Genomic DNA, 16382 nt, shown 5'->3' on the forward strand with positions numbered 1-16382 from the left:
AGGCACAGGCCTATTCTATGTGTTTTTAATATGTATTTAATGGTTGGTTCAGATAATGATAGTGTTACTAGAAATGTTGTTAATTGGAACAAAATAAGTAAGGAGAATGCGGATTGTTATCAAAAAATGATTGTTAATGACCAGAAAATGCAATGTTTTATGAATAATGAATTAAGCATATCTGAAATAGACAACGCGTATACAGTGCTAAGCGATACGATGATAAATAGTGGTTTAACGGCATTTCCAAAGAAACAATTTAGAGCATTCTTAAAACCGTATTGGTCTGAGCATTTGAGACAATATCATGATACAATGTGGAAATTATGTGAGGATTGGCGACGTGAGGGTCGACCGCGAGGCAATGATTCAGAGTTTCATGTACGTTACAAGGCGGCGAAACGGGACTTTAGACGTATTCACAGGCTCTGTGTTGAAGATTATCTCAAGACGTTAGATCTTAAACTAGAGCTTTCCGCAAAGACTGACAGTGTAAAATTTTGGAAATCTATAAACATGCGAAAGAACTTTAATGCAAGTAGTGCTGATGAAAGTATGATATTTAATGGGCAAACATACAGAGGTAGAGAAGATCTAGTTAAACAATGGGGCTTGTACTTTAAGGAGCTATACTCTCCGTCAGTCTCTGTAACTTTTGACCATATCTTTGAAGAAATGGTAATGTCGACTATAAATGAAACTTTTGACAGAATTGAGCCTGATCAGAAGGCCATTGTTTCAGAAGAGGTTGTTGCGGGTGCAATTAAAAGTTTGCCGCGAGGTAAAGCCGGTGGACTTGACGAGTTGGTATATGAACATTTTATTTATGCCAATAACGCAGTTATTCCTGTGTTAACTAACCTTTTCACATGCATGTTAAGAAGAGGCCATATTCCAGACAGTATGAAAAGAGGAACTATATCGACTCTTCATAAAGGAGGTAAAAAGAGTAAGAACAACCCAAATAATTATAGGGCGATAACACTGTCCTCAGTTATTTTGAAATTGTATGAAGTTGTATTACTTGATCGTTGTAGTGACCAAATACTAGACTCGCTTAGTCGGCAACAGGGTGGTTTTCAGAAAAACCTTGGTTGTATGATGACTTCATTTGTTTTGCGTGAGTGTTTATATTATGCCAAGGAGAACCAGTCTAATGTGTACATCTGTTATTTGGACGGCAAGCAGGCCTTTGACCATGTATGGCACCATGGGCTACTATATAAGCTTTTAAAGTGCAATATAGACAATACAACGTTGATAACGTTTAGAGAAATGTACAAATCTGCCACTAGCTGTGTCAACTACAAAGGTTTAGTGTCAGATGAATTCCCTGTGCTACAAGGTACCCGACAAGGAGGGAAAAGTTCCCCGACCATGTATCTACTCTATATCGATGGACTTATTCGTGAACTAGAAGCGAGTGGTTTTGGACTTTGTATGTATGACTTTAATATATGTTCACCAACTGTCGCAGATGACATGGTTTTAATGTCCTTATCAAAATCTGGCATGGACAATATGCTTCAGATTTGTTCGAATTATTCAAGGAAATGGAGATATTTCTACAACGCAAATAAATGTGCTATTGTCGTATTTAATGATCGAATTCCAAAGGTTATATGTGATCGAAAATTTACGCTAGGAGCTGAAAGTATAGATAAATCAAAGTCTTATACGCATCTGGGAATACTGACTAATAATTGTTTAAGTTCAAAAGAATCGATGAAAAATGCGTGTATAACGTTGAGAGGTGTATATCTGAAGACAATCAATAGCGGTATCCATCCCAGATCAATATCACCAGTTACACTTAGGACAATATACGAATCTGTGGTCATACCGAAGGCGTTGTATGGATGCGAAACGTGGACACAATACTGTGAAGGTGATATGCTTGGCTTGGAGCGTGCTCATCGATTTTGCATAAAACACATACAGGGATTCCATCGCAACACAAATACAGAGATTGCTCTTAGTGCCCTTAATATTACTTCGGTAGAGACTATTGTTGATTACCGGAAGTTGCAGTATTTTGGACAACTATGTAGACTGCCTTGTATGTATCACGCAAAACAGATATTTGTGTATAGACTTACGAAGTTTCAGTTTTATGACGGACAGATAGTGGGATTTATTCCAGATATATTTCGGTTGTTAAGGAAATATTCACTGGAACATATTCTTATTGAATACTTGGCGTCTGGAATTTTCCCATCAAAATTAAGTTGGAAAATAATTCTGAATACAAATGTGATAAAAATGGAGAAGACTAAAATAATGGATCGTATTAGAGACAAACATGGTGATGTGACAAGAGATATTCTGCGAATTGACGACTGCTCAAATTTATGGATTATATGCAGGAACACTCCAAAATTAATAAATGTATGTGCACAACTTTTAAGATATTTTGCTTCTGTACTCTCAAGACAATACCGACAGATTTGCAAAAAATGTTCACTTTATGTCGAAAACCTTAATGTGCATTTAATGTTCATATGTCATGAGAATGAGGCAAACCAAGTGAAACTGTGTGAGTCTGTGCTGGATTCGTGTACCATTGATGCCTTTACTGAACTAATAAGGTATCCAATTGAGGAACAGTGTGTTCGCATATTTAAACTAGCGACTGAGAACGATGGTGAAAAATTAAATAATGTCAGGGTGGCATATTTCCTGAAACAAGCATTAAATAGAAACGTGGCGAGTGTGTTATAGCTTAAATAAAAAAAAATAATTGACATTGTGTATTTAATGTCTACTGAGCATTAATTATTGCAGCTATTGTTCTGTTTCACTGCAGTATATACATGAGCTTGTTGATAAAATATGAATTCAGTTGCATGTACGTTATTTCTATGACATGCACACTCTAATTGTTTTTGTTGTTGCGTAAATGCTTTATTTATCATTGAAATATGTGTTGTAAATACGTTCTGCTCTTCATTATTGGAGGAAATAAAAGTATATCTATTTACTGCAAAGGCTACCGCTACCACTATCATAACCACTACCTCTTATACTACTACTGCTACAATAATAATAATAATACATATGATACTAAAAAGGTTCTTTCATAAACGACTTTAATATGAACACAGCATCGACACTACTTCAGTATAAAAATGTCTAAAAGGCTCTTTTATAAACGACTTTAATATGAACACAGCATCGACACTACTTCACTATAAATATGTTAAAAACAAATCCATACTTGCAGCCGTAACATGGATGCTGAAATTCGATGTATCTATACTATTGGTAATCTGTATGTTGTATATCCCAAACTCTTCTTCGGACAAGTCGGTGATAATCATTTTTAAAACGTTTCCAGTCAGCGTGACTTGTTTTCCGTAGAACAAAGCATTAACAAAGTCTTTCTTAATTTGTAAAGTATATTTTCCATTCGTCGAAACTGGTTTTCCACCTTTTCGTATCACAGTGTAGGTGGTGTATTCAGGAACGCTAACAAAGGGAATGGTTACGATGATGTTTCGTGATGGTTCTCCGGCGAAGTTTGTTTCTTTCACAAAAAACTTTGGAGATGCTGGAAACAGGGGAGTAATAAAAATGTTCACGTTTACTGAACATCATACATCTGTTTGATAGTTCATAGTTGTCATTTCCGATTAATAAAGACATCAAGGTATAGTTCGCGTACATGATCCGACAAATACAGTAATATATCCTTTTTCATGATTTAACTTTTTTTCTTACAATGTCAAAGAAAAACAGATGAAATTATCTTGTGAAAATAACTACAAATCTTGAAAAATGAAAAATAGCCTGAAGAAAAACAAAATGTATTGTGGGACATTTTCATGTTCGTTTTTCATACACATAATGAAGATCATACGGCTGAAACAAACTCACGATCACTTATTACATCGATGATGAATGTATAGAAGAACGTGAAATGATCGGCGAAATAAAGCAGTAAGTTTTGTGCTTAGCATAAAAGAGAAAAAACTAGCTTAAGGTATGCAGACATAAGTTTGAATGGCAGTGCACGGAATAAGGCCACGCATTTCTGGAAAAGGGTTGTAGTAGCACGTTTTATCAGTGGGTTTAGTTATATTATACATCGTTATTGCATGCAGTGTGATAGAGGTTTAATACATTAAGGATCAGTTTTGACGGTAATCCATTTTATTTATTGTCCATACAATTTCGTTACAATGCAGACGACACTGATGCCTACAATCACCAGTAGATATCGATTTGGCCAAACAATATAACTCCAATATGACATTTTAAATTTCCAATTATACAAAGTTTAAAATACACCAAACGATGCACTGTTTAAATTATTCACGAAACAGAGACAAGTGATATTTGTACAACATAAGTAGTCATAAGACGTTAGAAAAAGGCAGCTTTGAAGCGTATACTATGTCTCGCTTCTGTGACCCTGTCGAGCTGCGTAAACTGTTGTAAAGCTGTCATGATTTGTAAGAAAATTACATGTTATAATATTATTATGACGAATAAGTTGAAAGATGTAAGACATGCGTAAAATTAGTCAAATTGTACCGTGTTTTGAGAAAATACGGAAAGGGAGACAATTAAAGAAACGGGCAGGGATGGAAGTGGACAGGTTATGTCAGTTGTAGAATTAGGTTTGCTCTTTTCATACAGAAAAAAGAGCTTCTAATTAATCTAAGAATAGATGTATGGACATAGTATTTAATAGTATAAAAAGCATTAAAATACGTTTGTCTGTATATTATGGTTTTAAATATAAAATATGTGGAAAATTGTCACGTATTTTGTATCGGCATTTCAATTACTACGTCTTACAATATCCAAGTGTGGGTATACAGTTAAAGTTTAGGTCACCAGCATAAAGTCATGAGGCATTAACTCCCAAGTAATAATTCAGCGTTGCATCTCCTTTAAGCTTTTGAAGAAATCATATATGGATTGCATAAACAATAACTTTTATAGCAATGCTGAATTCCAAATGAATTAACTAGTCAAATTAGATCCAATAAACATACTTAACAATACCTCGGACAGTGATCCTTTTCGATGCTGTCTGAATGAGTTGTTTGTTGACACCAATGATCCCATTATGAACGTTGCAAGTATAAATCCCGGTATCTTGAAGTTGGAGGGATGGGATGTTGACAGATATAGTATCCCTAACCCCAGGGCTTTCCGCGTGACTATTTGAGATCACGACATCACCAACAAGCTGCACAAAGCCCGTGTAGTTGTACACAGCTGGCACACCTGTTGCCTTGCAGCGAATATTAAGCGGGTTGTTTTCAGTCCATATAGTAGTCGACTGGCTAATTACCACATCAGGAGCATCTGCACAAAAAACAAAGCTACACATATGGATTTGTTTTATAACAGTTAAACATTTAAGTGACACAAATGACCCCAAGTTGTTGTATGTTGCACTTAATACAAACAACAGGAGCCAACACCTGCTATTTTTTCTGACAAATACCAATTTAACAGTGTAACACAAAATATCATGCTAAAACTGCCTGCATATCACAAATTAGTATACTGGTTAGAATTTCTCTTAAAATTCATGACACTGGCTCCCAAACTCCTCGAGCTATTGATGACACAAGCGTCCATGCTTTATATGCAAGTATAACTAAGTCTTCAATTTTAACTAAGTCAAGGGCAAAACCTCATCTCTTATTTTACGCAGCGACAAAACGCAAGGTGCACATTTTCACATACTGGTAAACATTCCTGTAAGAGTACATGACTTTTAAACGATATGAGACACACCCGAAAAATATGCCATATTTTCATGAAGTAAAAAATCATAGCATGATAACATAAGTCATAAGTAAGCAATTGCCTTTTAAATTATACAAAAAAATGTATGGGGTCAACAGCCCTCAAAACAATTGCCTGTATTAAGCGACGCAACTCCACATGCCACTTAATATTTTAGAATATTTTCTTTACGCTGACTAATGTATTTTTGGAGATATGCGCGACATAATATTTTGTGGTTGACGAACAGACGGACGAACGAACAGATAAACAGGCATGGGCACAAATGTATGATCCCCTCCCAAAATCATACAAAAGGGTGGCGTCATATACACTCATACTATCACATAAATTAGTTTTTGACATGACAAATAATGTGTTTATTACGCAGTTCTGTATATTGTAGTACAGTTAAAATAGACAAAAAAGCGCAGAATATTAAAAATAACATCTTATTATCGTAACAGGAAAGCTTTAGAATATAGGACCACTTGCACCGACTTGTTCCGATTGGCTAATAATTCAAATCTTAACTCAAAACACGTTAAATCAAGTAAATTTTGCATAGAACAAACACGTTCCATTTGAAGTAAAAAGTGCGATTACATGTGAACACTTTAGTTTAAACTTTACTTTTTTATTTTACTACAATTGTGTAGAAAGCTATATGAGTTTAATATGTTAATATACTCTCCTTGACATGATGTTGCACGAGAGTGTTCTCTTGTTTTGTGGGGGAAACCGGAATATCGGGAGAAAACCGACTTGTCCGGCCTAGTAACTATCAACAAAACTCACATTCACCAAGGCCAGGAATCATACCTGTGTCGCCTTTGTAAAAGAAGAGAGAGTGCTAACCATTGTACAACCATTCTTTTACCGATTCAATTTTTAGAATTAAAGCCAAACTCGTTTTATTTATTAAAATAAAGCATGTCAATGTCAATTATTTAACAAAACATTTTTCCCATGAGTATTTAACACAAAGTGAATTTCAACCGTTAGACCACGCTCACTCTTATCCAACAAATTGGTTTTCGCTATATCTATTTTATTCATATCAGTATCTATATCTATAAAACTCCTTAAACACGATTTTCCATACGAAATGGATCGCTTTTGATTTGAAAACTATTCTGTATTTTTTCTCAGCTTCGCTTAAAATTTCGGAGCGATTTCCTGGCTAAATTTGTATGATTTCAATAAACCTTTTTTGTTCAAAATTCCAGAAATATATAAAGATTAAATCTTTGACCGTTCATAAACATGTTCCTTTCTCCTTCTCACCCTGTTTTCATGAGTTAAGCAGTAATTGGCAATAAGTCGAACACCATGCGTATTTGGCAAATATAATTTCCCCAAAAATATCAAGCATAAAACAATATTATTTCTATTTTAGAGTGTTGATAAAACATACATGTGTATTATATATCAATAACGTCTGTTTCAATATTTTAAGTTTTACATTCAATACATATGTGTTCAATTTGCATTATCAAATGCTCTCATCAAACAAGTGATTTATCAACTGTACCTTATAAATGTGCAATACAACTCGAATTGCGATTTAGACATATATAAAAATGTATGGTCCAACAGAGTTATAACACTTACATTCGACAATCAACATCAAAGACGTCTCGTTCCTTTTCTTGTATTCTGTGGCGTTGTTTTCTGAGACGCATACATATAGTCCAGTTTCGTCCCTGGTACCTGTTCCAAGTGCAAGTGTGCCATTATGCTGTATTGTAACATTTGCAGCGTTCATCCACTTCTGATTACATCCAGGCCAACAGTCGGAAGTACACTCGAAGCTTTGGACTACTTCCCCTTCCCACACAGTCAACGGGGAAGCAACGTTTAAAAGTGGTCTGTCCGGGCCATCTGCAAGAAGATTAACACGCGGACATAATTTCCTGTAATACAACATAACAAGCACTTACGTACATGGATTACATTTCGAACCGTTTTCAATGATTAATGAAGATTTTTATTAAACATATCTATGAACATACACATTCGTTGGTATATTCATACAATCTTTTTGCCGACAATGGTTTTGTGTCTTTCTTGACATTCGTAGATTTCCCTATTAGTCCTTCTTTAACTGTTACGGCTAAAATTGGTAGCTGAATTGTAATCAATTGTAGGCGTGTCCTGTCACTGTCAATCAGACCGTTTACGAACGTGCCAGAGGGGCCTCCCGGTGCTTGATAAAAGTGGTAAATGTTCACTTTCTCATTTTAAGTTCATGTTATCATGATTCCAGTTTCTTGAGCCAAAACGCAATCATCATCCAAGACATGATATCATTTTAACAGATAATGATCGATAAACATGATATTTTAATCGCTTGAATTAATGTTCGCAGTGATTAGTGATTTGCGTTTTAATGTGAATATTATTTTGTTATTTGTATCTTATCAAATACAACACAATGTTTACACCTAGACAAAAATATTTTTTTAAATTATTTTCAAGGTTAAACCATTTTATTACACACTTATAAATGCTTGAAACATCAGTATAGTTATAATCACAGTTCTCTTTCGGGACTTTCAACCAAAGTTTAGATTTTCTTACCTTGAACTCGATGTTGTTTGTGTTTGTAAAGCCCTCGTCTAAATTTAAAAGCCTTCAGAGAGCTAAAGTCAATATTTTTTCTGTATATTGATTGTAATAACATAATTACAGACTAAATGTCTGGTGAAAGTTTGCTGATAATAGACGTATATACAGATAGTTTGTGTCTTGTAACTTACTGACAGTTGTATGTGCACAAAGTAGTAAAATTATTAAATGCACATATATTTGAGTTTGTTGACAATTCCTGTTTAATAACCGTAACAATATAATGCAAAAACAAATAATGAGTTACAAAGTTTGTTTTTGATTTATTGGATCCTTTTGTGTTTTATTTGAAATGTATACAATGAAGAATAATTATGTTTTATTGTTTAATAATAGTATAAAGATGCTTGTAGTGAGCTCAACGAGGACACCCCAATGACGGTTTGGTGTATGTGTCAGGTGCGGGTGCGGGAATATGCGTGTTCCACCTGTTTTGGCTCGTTCGAGTTTTACTTGGCCACATATTGAGGGATGGCGTGTCCTTACAATACCAATGTCTATAGGTCAAGGTCACACTTGAACCACAGCAATTTAAAAGCATCGGGCTTGACATTTGGCAATTCTCAGGCATCTAGTTTTCTTTATTATTTACATTTCAAATGAAAATGATGAATAACTGTAACCTTCTTTATAGAGTGCATGACCTGTCATTCAAGCCTATTCGGTAATACTACACACTTCTTATAACAAAGATGCACACATTTTTACCAGCTACATCTTTAAATATTTATCCCATTTAACATACAAAATTCATATTGATATGTACAAACCCATATTCATTCAGAAAAGTATCATCTTGGTGTTCGGTCTGTCTTTTAACGTCCCATTTGTTTACATACTGTTAATGAACGCCACGTGGTGTTCATATTTTGAGCTAGGCTAGATGAATACTTGAGTTATTATTGTCGTACAGGTTAAGAATGTATTTGCATTAAAAATATAATGATTCCATCTCCTTTTTATTTGAAGTAGCACAATCCGGCTCCAGTTCGGTTTGTTTTGGTTTACATCCTGTAAACTAAAGCAGCGTGCCGTTTTAATTTCAATCACTAGATTTTTGAACAACGCAGAATATTTCATCAGCATTTCAAAATGTCGGGAAAAATAACACGGGCGAGTGTTTTTTCTTTTGGTAAAACCGTGCGGGGAACCGAAAATTCGTGCGTCAACATGACTGACTCCTTAACGATATACTTAGACACCTTATTGGAGCAGATGGACAGAAGGTTGTCATTAAATCATGATAAATTGAGTACTGTATACAGTAAAATATTCTACTATATAACTCAAATTAACTACAAAAAGTTATATTTTAATAACTTTAGGTACGAATACATTTTTAATGTTGATAAAACTGTGAGATTTATAATTTATCATTATCATGTGTAGTCTCATAACGCATGCACTTAATCTCGTGCACTGTCTATGAATAGTTTGCAATTGTATTATTGCTTACCTTTGTTATGTGTTTCTGAATATGTATAACCGTATGTTTTAATTCCTTATATCTGCATTATTTATAGTGGTGTGTACTTGTATGTCAATACTTGTAAATACGTGATAATAATATAAAACTATGTATGATTGTGAAACAGCTTTCGACAATAGCATAAATAAATATTGACTTTATTTGATACTTGCATGGTTTATTTCAGCTGTGTATAAAATTATCGATTTGCAGATTTAATTTTCTTCAAAAGGCTTTTTAAACAGAGCATACATACACAGAACGTTGAATGTAAATCCCAAGCTCTCGGGCGAAGTGTATCCGTTTGTAACAACTTCAGTTGCCGAACATTGTAATACAGTGGTGCTGTCCGTCTTCTGCACATTGGAGATAGTGAGTTGGTGTCTGGATGTGGAATATGTGTAACGCGCGGATGCTGGGTTTGTCTGGCCATTAATTGTCCATTCGTATGACAAACTAAGCCCGTGGTTTGGCGGTGTGGTTGTGGAGGAACTTCTGCAGGTGACAATGACATTCTCCCCGACGGAAGGGATCTTGGTTGACGAAACTGTAGGCTGGTTTGGTGATCCTACACACAAATATATGATATAACAACATCAAAACCACCATGTCTATTTACATCACTAATTGACACGCTCACAGTATTTAAAGATGAAAGCAAAAAATTCAACACGTCAGCGTTAGGTAGGTGACTAATACTTGGTCACTAACATCTGCAATGTAGTTAAAAATACACACCGTTCATAACAATTTTTATCAACGTAGTTACAACGAAGTAATTCTGTTTGAAAATAATGCAGCAATTATTGCTTATTCTCAATCGTCAAACTACCATCAATTCTTCCTTGCTGTACTCTTCCTTACATTCACTTAGCAGAGCGTTCACATATATGCAGTGCCAATAGTGTATGCGTATAGTTTCTAAACGCCATCGAATGCAGAACTATGCATCGTTTTTTTAAATAGAAAAGGACGCAAAATTATGCCAACTGCAAAACAACTTGCTTACATAGAACCCGATATAATACATACATAACGTAGGAATTTTCCCCAAATGTTGACGATTTCAACTGCAATAATTGTAACCAATTTGCTATTGTTGTTCCGCTAAATTATTGTGACGGTCTAATTGCTTATATTGAATCTCATTTTATTCATTAAATGTATCAATTAATTAGTTAATTTAAAATAATTGACATGCTACATTCTCAAACCGTATTGAATTGTATTGAATTATCTGTGTATTAAAGAGGGAGGATAATACAAAAAATCAAATACTATTCATACAATACAATTATTAAACATCAAAACAACAAATTACCTTAAATTTACATAAATAATGCATGTTTTTCATGCAAAAAAGCTGCGAAACCATTGATTTTGTAATAAGTATCATCCAAAGAATACTCCAGGTTTTGTCAATATTCTGATGATTTTGATCTTGCTGATCAATTTTGCACACAAACTGTATCTGCTCCAAATATCCTAACGGCAATTGAGATATTTGAAAACTGCTGCTTTCGACAGTGAAATTAAATTGTACATTGGATGAAATAAACTTAGTAAGTTAAGTTCTACAGGCATTCGGTGGAAATGATATATATCTCATACAGTATTGAGCCTGCATTGCTATTTACTTAGTGAGTTTTCATGAAGGTACATACCTAGTACATAAAGTGTCGTGCAAGCCTTTTCATCGTTGGTTATGACAGCCATGAGTTTATAGGTTCCTGCTGACGCTCTCTGTACATTAGAAAGAGTGATTGAAAAGTCACCGTTGGCAGCATTTCCTGTAAACGTACAGTCTGCAAGCACGCATTCATCTTGATCCATAACCTCGCCGTTATAGATTGCAATGGTCATTAAATTCCTGCCGTCCTTAAAAACTTGGTAGTTAACCAATCCTTGAGGGTTTACAGATGTCGCCAAGGTAAGTTTTACAGGAGAATTTTCCCTTCTGAATATTCTAGGAGAACTTAATGGACATGCCCATCCCAATTCTGAAATATGTGTTTGCGTTATATCACGACACTAGCAAACTCAATTAACGTATTTACGTTAATTGTTATTTTATATAGACATGATGCTTATATGTCATTTTTGTACTTATACAGCTACTAAAATAACCTTTAGTAATTGGTAATAGAGTTATGGTTGTTTAAATATTTTCAGCTGGCAATACAATTTTCTTTCTGTAATGATTAAGTCGCAACGGTTCACATTTGACACTTTTCTTAAATGCAAACCCATAATTTTACATTTCTAAAGCGTTTTATCGTACACGACATTTAAATTCTGTAAGCAAATGCATCTGCTTAATGGAAGTGCACATGTTTTAGGTTACATGACATTAATTTATTCAAGAGATGCGGCTGTTTTCCTAACAAGCAAAATCCTGAATGCCACTTAAATTTATAACGGAATGCTCAAGGTTTAAGGTTTAATTATTTGATAAAACATCTTTATGCTGTTTATTTTTGTGATTTCATATAAAGCCCACATGATTCATAAACCACTGCGATATTCTGATATCGTTCCATTACTTTATTTCATTTTTGTCCTTTGCAATTGACACGTGTAAATTGAGGTTCAATATATTTTATAAAATAGGGATATATAGATAGGTATTATATATATTATTTATTGCTTGTTTCGACTAGTGTTATATTATTCATTATTAACCACACTGAGTTGGGATGTGAAAACCAATCCAGAATTACATCGCTCTCAAACATAGTAGACACTATCGTTTTTCGAAACAGGAGCTACATCGTCGGCGTCAGCATCGACGCAACCGCCGTCTCAGGATATCGCCAGTCGAGCCAACATAGCCAACAAGGATAGCGGGGTAATGACATTTGCCTCAGAGATATGAAAGCGCACTAAACTTGCTTCGATTGATACTTAAGTTGGTGCCACTCTACATAATATCAGCTGAATATGAATCTGTCAGGCTTGAAATTCATGATATAGGCAACCCACCTGCCACATGTGATTGCCTCTAGGGACGATCCAGTAAAAACTGGAAATTGGAGGATAATAAGGAAGAAATGAGTTGGTAGTGAGCAACAAGTTAGACAGTTTATAGAGTTAAACTTTGGACTTTCGAGTTTAAACCATGTATAAATATAAAGGGCGCAACGTATGCAACACAATGGCCAAAGCCAACATTAATTAATTTCTAGGTCATCATTTCTGTCTGTAGCAACTAACCTGTCAAAATGCCAAAGCGTTTATTATTGCAGCTTCGTTACCGTTACCCTGCAGGTGTCGATAAAGTCAATATAGATAGAATGAGAATAGATGGAACAGTCAATCGCTTTAGCATATGTTTAGAATGGCCCTAAGACTTGAACAATAATTATCAACGGAGCTGCCTTTTGCTAAACTAATCTAACTTGGTTCCATCAAAGATCAGTCGAAATTAACCATAGGTCAACCGCTAATGGCAAATTTAAGTACTGTCCAAAAAATGTTTAATCACCTTGTTTACTCAAAAGGGTTTGGCCTAGCTAACGTCACTGACACTATTGATTGAAATGCTCCTTTTTGTGGCGATAGCCAGTAAAGTATCTTCATTATTGTCACGTGTGGTAAGAGGTATCCCATGAAGTGATTAAAATATTAAGGCGAATTAAGAAACACGTTCGAAATGGTTAACTGCAATTGGGGACAATTTGGAAGTATAAAACACTCCTCCGGAGCTTGATAGTTGGTTAGGCAGTCTGCCTGGTTTAGATCTGAGAGTCAACATTGCTCTGTTATAATATGACAAAATAATTAACAATGAAGAAATAAATTATTGCTAACAATAATCTTGGTCTCATCAGACGTGGTTGTTTGAACGGCATTGTATATAGGTCGTGAATTGAAGTGAGAGTGTTACACGTACGGACAGTAGCAATTCAGACAAATGGCCCATAAGCGCTACGATTTCACGTAATAAGTATCGATAATCTGTTTTAAAAACAAGAACATCAAAACAAATGATTCACAGTCAGTCACTCTTTCCAGTACGCGAGGAGTTTACCAACGAGAATAATATTATGGTCTTAGGTTTAAATTAGGCAAGAAAACATTAGAAGCCCGAGCTTGGGGTCAATATGCTTCAATGGGCTTTGACAGACTAATTATTGAATGATATCATCACAAAAATATATCCAGATGTACATTTTTTTTTCAAATTTGTGTACTGAGGATTTTGAAGTATGCATTATATTTATAGAACTTTTTTGTACACATAATACTAGCATGTTATTGCTTACCATATTGCTTCTTTTAACATTGTTAACAAATGCAAGCGTTTTCAATGTGGCATTGTGCGTTTAGTCGGACAATTTACCAAATTGGTCTAAATTTGCATTTTCAAAGAGAAGGAGCAGTACAATTATGTGAACTTAATACGTCGGCAAGATACCGAATATTTCGTACACGATTAGCCAGTATAAATGTAAATATGGATATGAAGGTAATTGTTTTTGCCTTATTCGTTAATGTTGCTGCTCAATATTTATTTTGAAATATATTAGACTATTGTTGAAGTAAAAGTTTATAAAGATTATTATACTAAGGGTAATACAACTTCAAATAATCAGCCACTGTGAGATGAAAAGTGTGGTGATGATGATACATAATTTACAATTCTCTAGACCTGTGCGTTGCTATAAAAACATGATTATATATATGTTTGAGGATTTTTTCAAAATGCTTGTTTTTATTAAAAATAAATTCTGTCAGTAGACTAAAAGATATAAGTTAGAATTTACGGATTAAAAACCTAAAAAAAATGAAATTGCTAAAAGGTAATAACAAACAGGAACCCCTGATATATGGCCGAACTTTTTTCGAAGTATATATTTAAAGATGATCGTCTGAATCACATTGGTTAAATCCAGAGTGCTGCACAATAACTGATTTAACGATTTTCATTTAAATTATTACATTATTGCACCACAGTAATTTTAATATCAGTGTATAAACTATGTTGCTTATATTTACGTCTAAATTTCCCTGGACGAAAGCAAAAATAAAACTTACTGCATAATTCGATGTTTGGTATACATTCGTGTATTCTCAAAATACAGGGACCACTAACGGACACATCACATTGGCTAGTGAGAGTTATTTTATGACTTTTGTATCACAAACGGGCCTATTTGAAAAATAGATTCCAAAGAAACGACGTTTCTAAATTATCTAAATGACCTACGTGACCTATTGCACTCATGTATGTATTGTTACATAATGGAGTCATTTTGACGATTTCTTTGCCGATTAAAGTGTTATTTTCGTTTGATGGATGCTTATTAGCTATTTCAATCCGAATGCAGTTTGCTCAATAATTGAAATCTGACATACGCTCAAAAATATTTTAAAATTTATCATCATTATCAAACCACACTGTCTTCATTATCAAGACTTTAAATATATACCAGCTAACCAATGTACCAGCTTTGCCATACACACAAACGGTAATGTTCGATAAAAAAATCACACTTCTATTGATTTTTAATGAGACATGCATGTATTTCTTATCACATTCGTAAGCGAAATGCACTTCATGACGTTTTATTTTTACCTCATCTGGCATCCATCATGTTTTAATTATATATTCCTATTCAACATTTCGATCAGTATGATGTGTAAGGGAAGGCTAACATTTTTGGTTTAGTTGGAGATACTACTTGTTGATCATACATTCAACTTAAAGTGACACTCTTATTCAAAATCAATACATACACATGTATAACAAAAACAATTTTGAGTGATAAACCTTTAACTACTTACTGAATAATGCATTTATGGAAAACATTAATTACTGATAACAAGATTGTAACCGTGTATTTAATAGCTGTAAACGCAAAAATATAAAATGATTGTTGAGTGCTAAAAGATTTACTGTGATCTACTATTGTCTAACAAGGTAGAAATGCCGTGTTATCTGCACCTTTGTTTCAAATTCAACACATTATCCTTCATAAGAACAAATGTTTTCGACATTTATTCATCCTTTTCGGTAAATTGACACAACTTTATTAATTGTGGTAAATCGTATTTGTGAGTAAGAGTGCATCTTTAAATTTGAATTAGGTTTAAATTAGTATTTTACACGCTTTAAGAATGTAAAAGCGACTCACCAATATATATTTGCATATACATCCAAAAAGCAGAGAAATACCACTCCATGTTTTCTACTCAATGTAAACTAAACTCAAAGAAAATAACACAAATATCAGGATATTATATTTATCCTTTAACAAAATTGCATGTTTAATCTCCCATATACATTTTTATCGGCTGACTTCCTTCTATTCAACACTGAGGAAGTTAAGTTCAAAACCTAAGTGCACATAAGTACACATTTAAGGTAACTTCCGGGTCAGAAAATATAACTTATATAACGACCTACGTTTTGCTAGTTGAGTGTGTAGGATAATTATATGTATGGTGATACAAAGCGACAAAAGTAAAATGATAGAAAAACGGAGCAAAAGAGTACGATATGTGTTCACATATGTCACGTTATCAAAGGTTG

General features: G+C 34.2%; 1 protein-coding gene across 3 annotated transcripts; it reads right to left on the reverse strand.

Moving 5' to 3' along the window:
* Nucleotides 1-3146: 3146 nt before the first annotated feature.
* Nucleotides 3147-16132, reverse strand: LOC128236145 (pregnancy-specific beta-1-glycoprotein 2-like). Of its 3 annotated transcripts, none has more exons than XM_052951014.1 (6): nucleotides 15985-16132; nucleotides 11512-11847; nucleotides 10104-10415; nucleotides 7363-7632; nucleotides 5014-5319; nucleotides 3147-3550 (listed from the first exon to the last, which is right to left on the reverse strand). In XM_052951014.1, the coding sequence occupies exons 1-6, from the start codon at nucleotides 16031-16033 to the stop codon at nucleotides 3189-3191; spliced, it is 1635 nt and encodes a 544-aa protein (XP_052806974.1). In that variant the 5' UTR covers nucleotides 16034-16132; the 3' UTR covers nucleotides 3147-3188. The 3 variants fall into 3 exon arrangements, with proteins under 3 accessions (XP_052806974.1, XP_052806976.1, XP_052806975.1); XM_052951015.1 differs by having other exon boundaries at nucleotides 3321-3550; nucleotides 5004-5319; XM_052951016.1 differs by lacking the exon at nucleotides 11512-11847.
* Nucleotides 16133-16382: the final 250 nt, after the last annotated feature.

The sequence above is a fragment of the Mya arenaria genome, chromosome 5 (genome assembly GCF_026914265.1).
Source record: "Mya arenaria isolate MELC-2E11 chromosome 5, ASM2691426v1".
Classification (NCBI taxonomy): Eukaryota; Metazoa; Mollusca; class Bivalvia; order Myida; family Myidae; genus Mya; species Mya arenaria.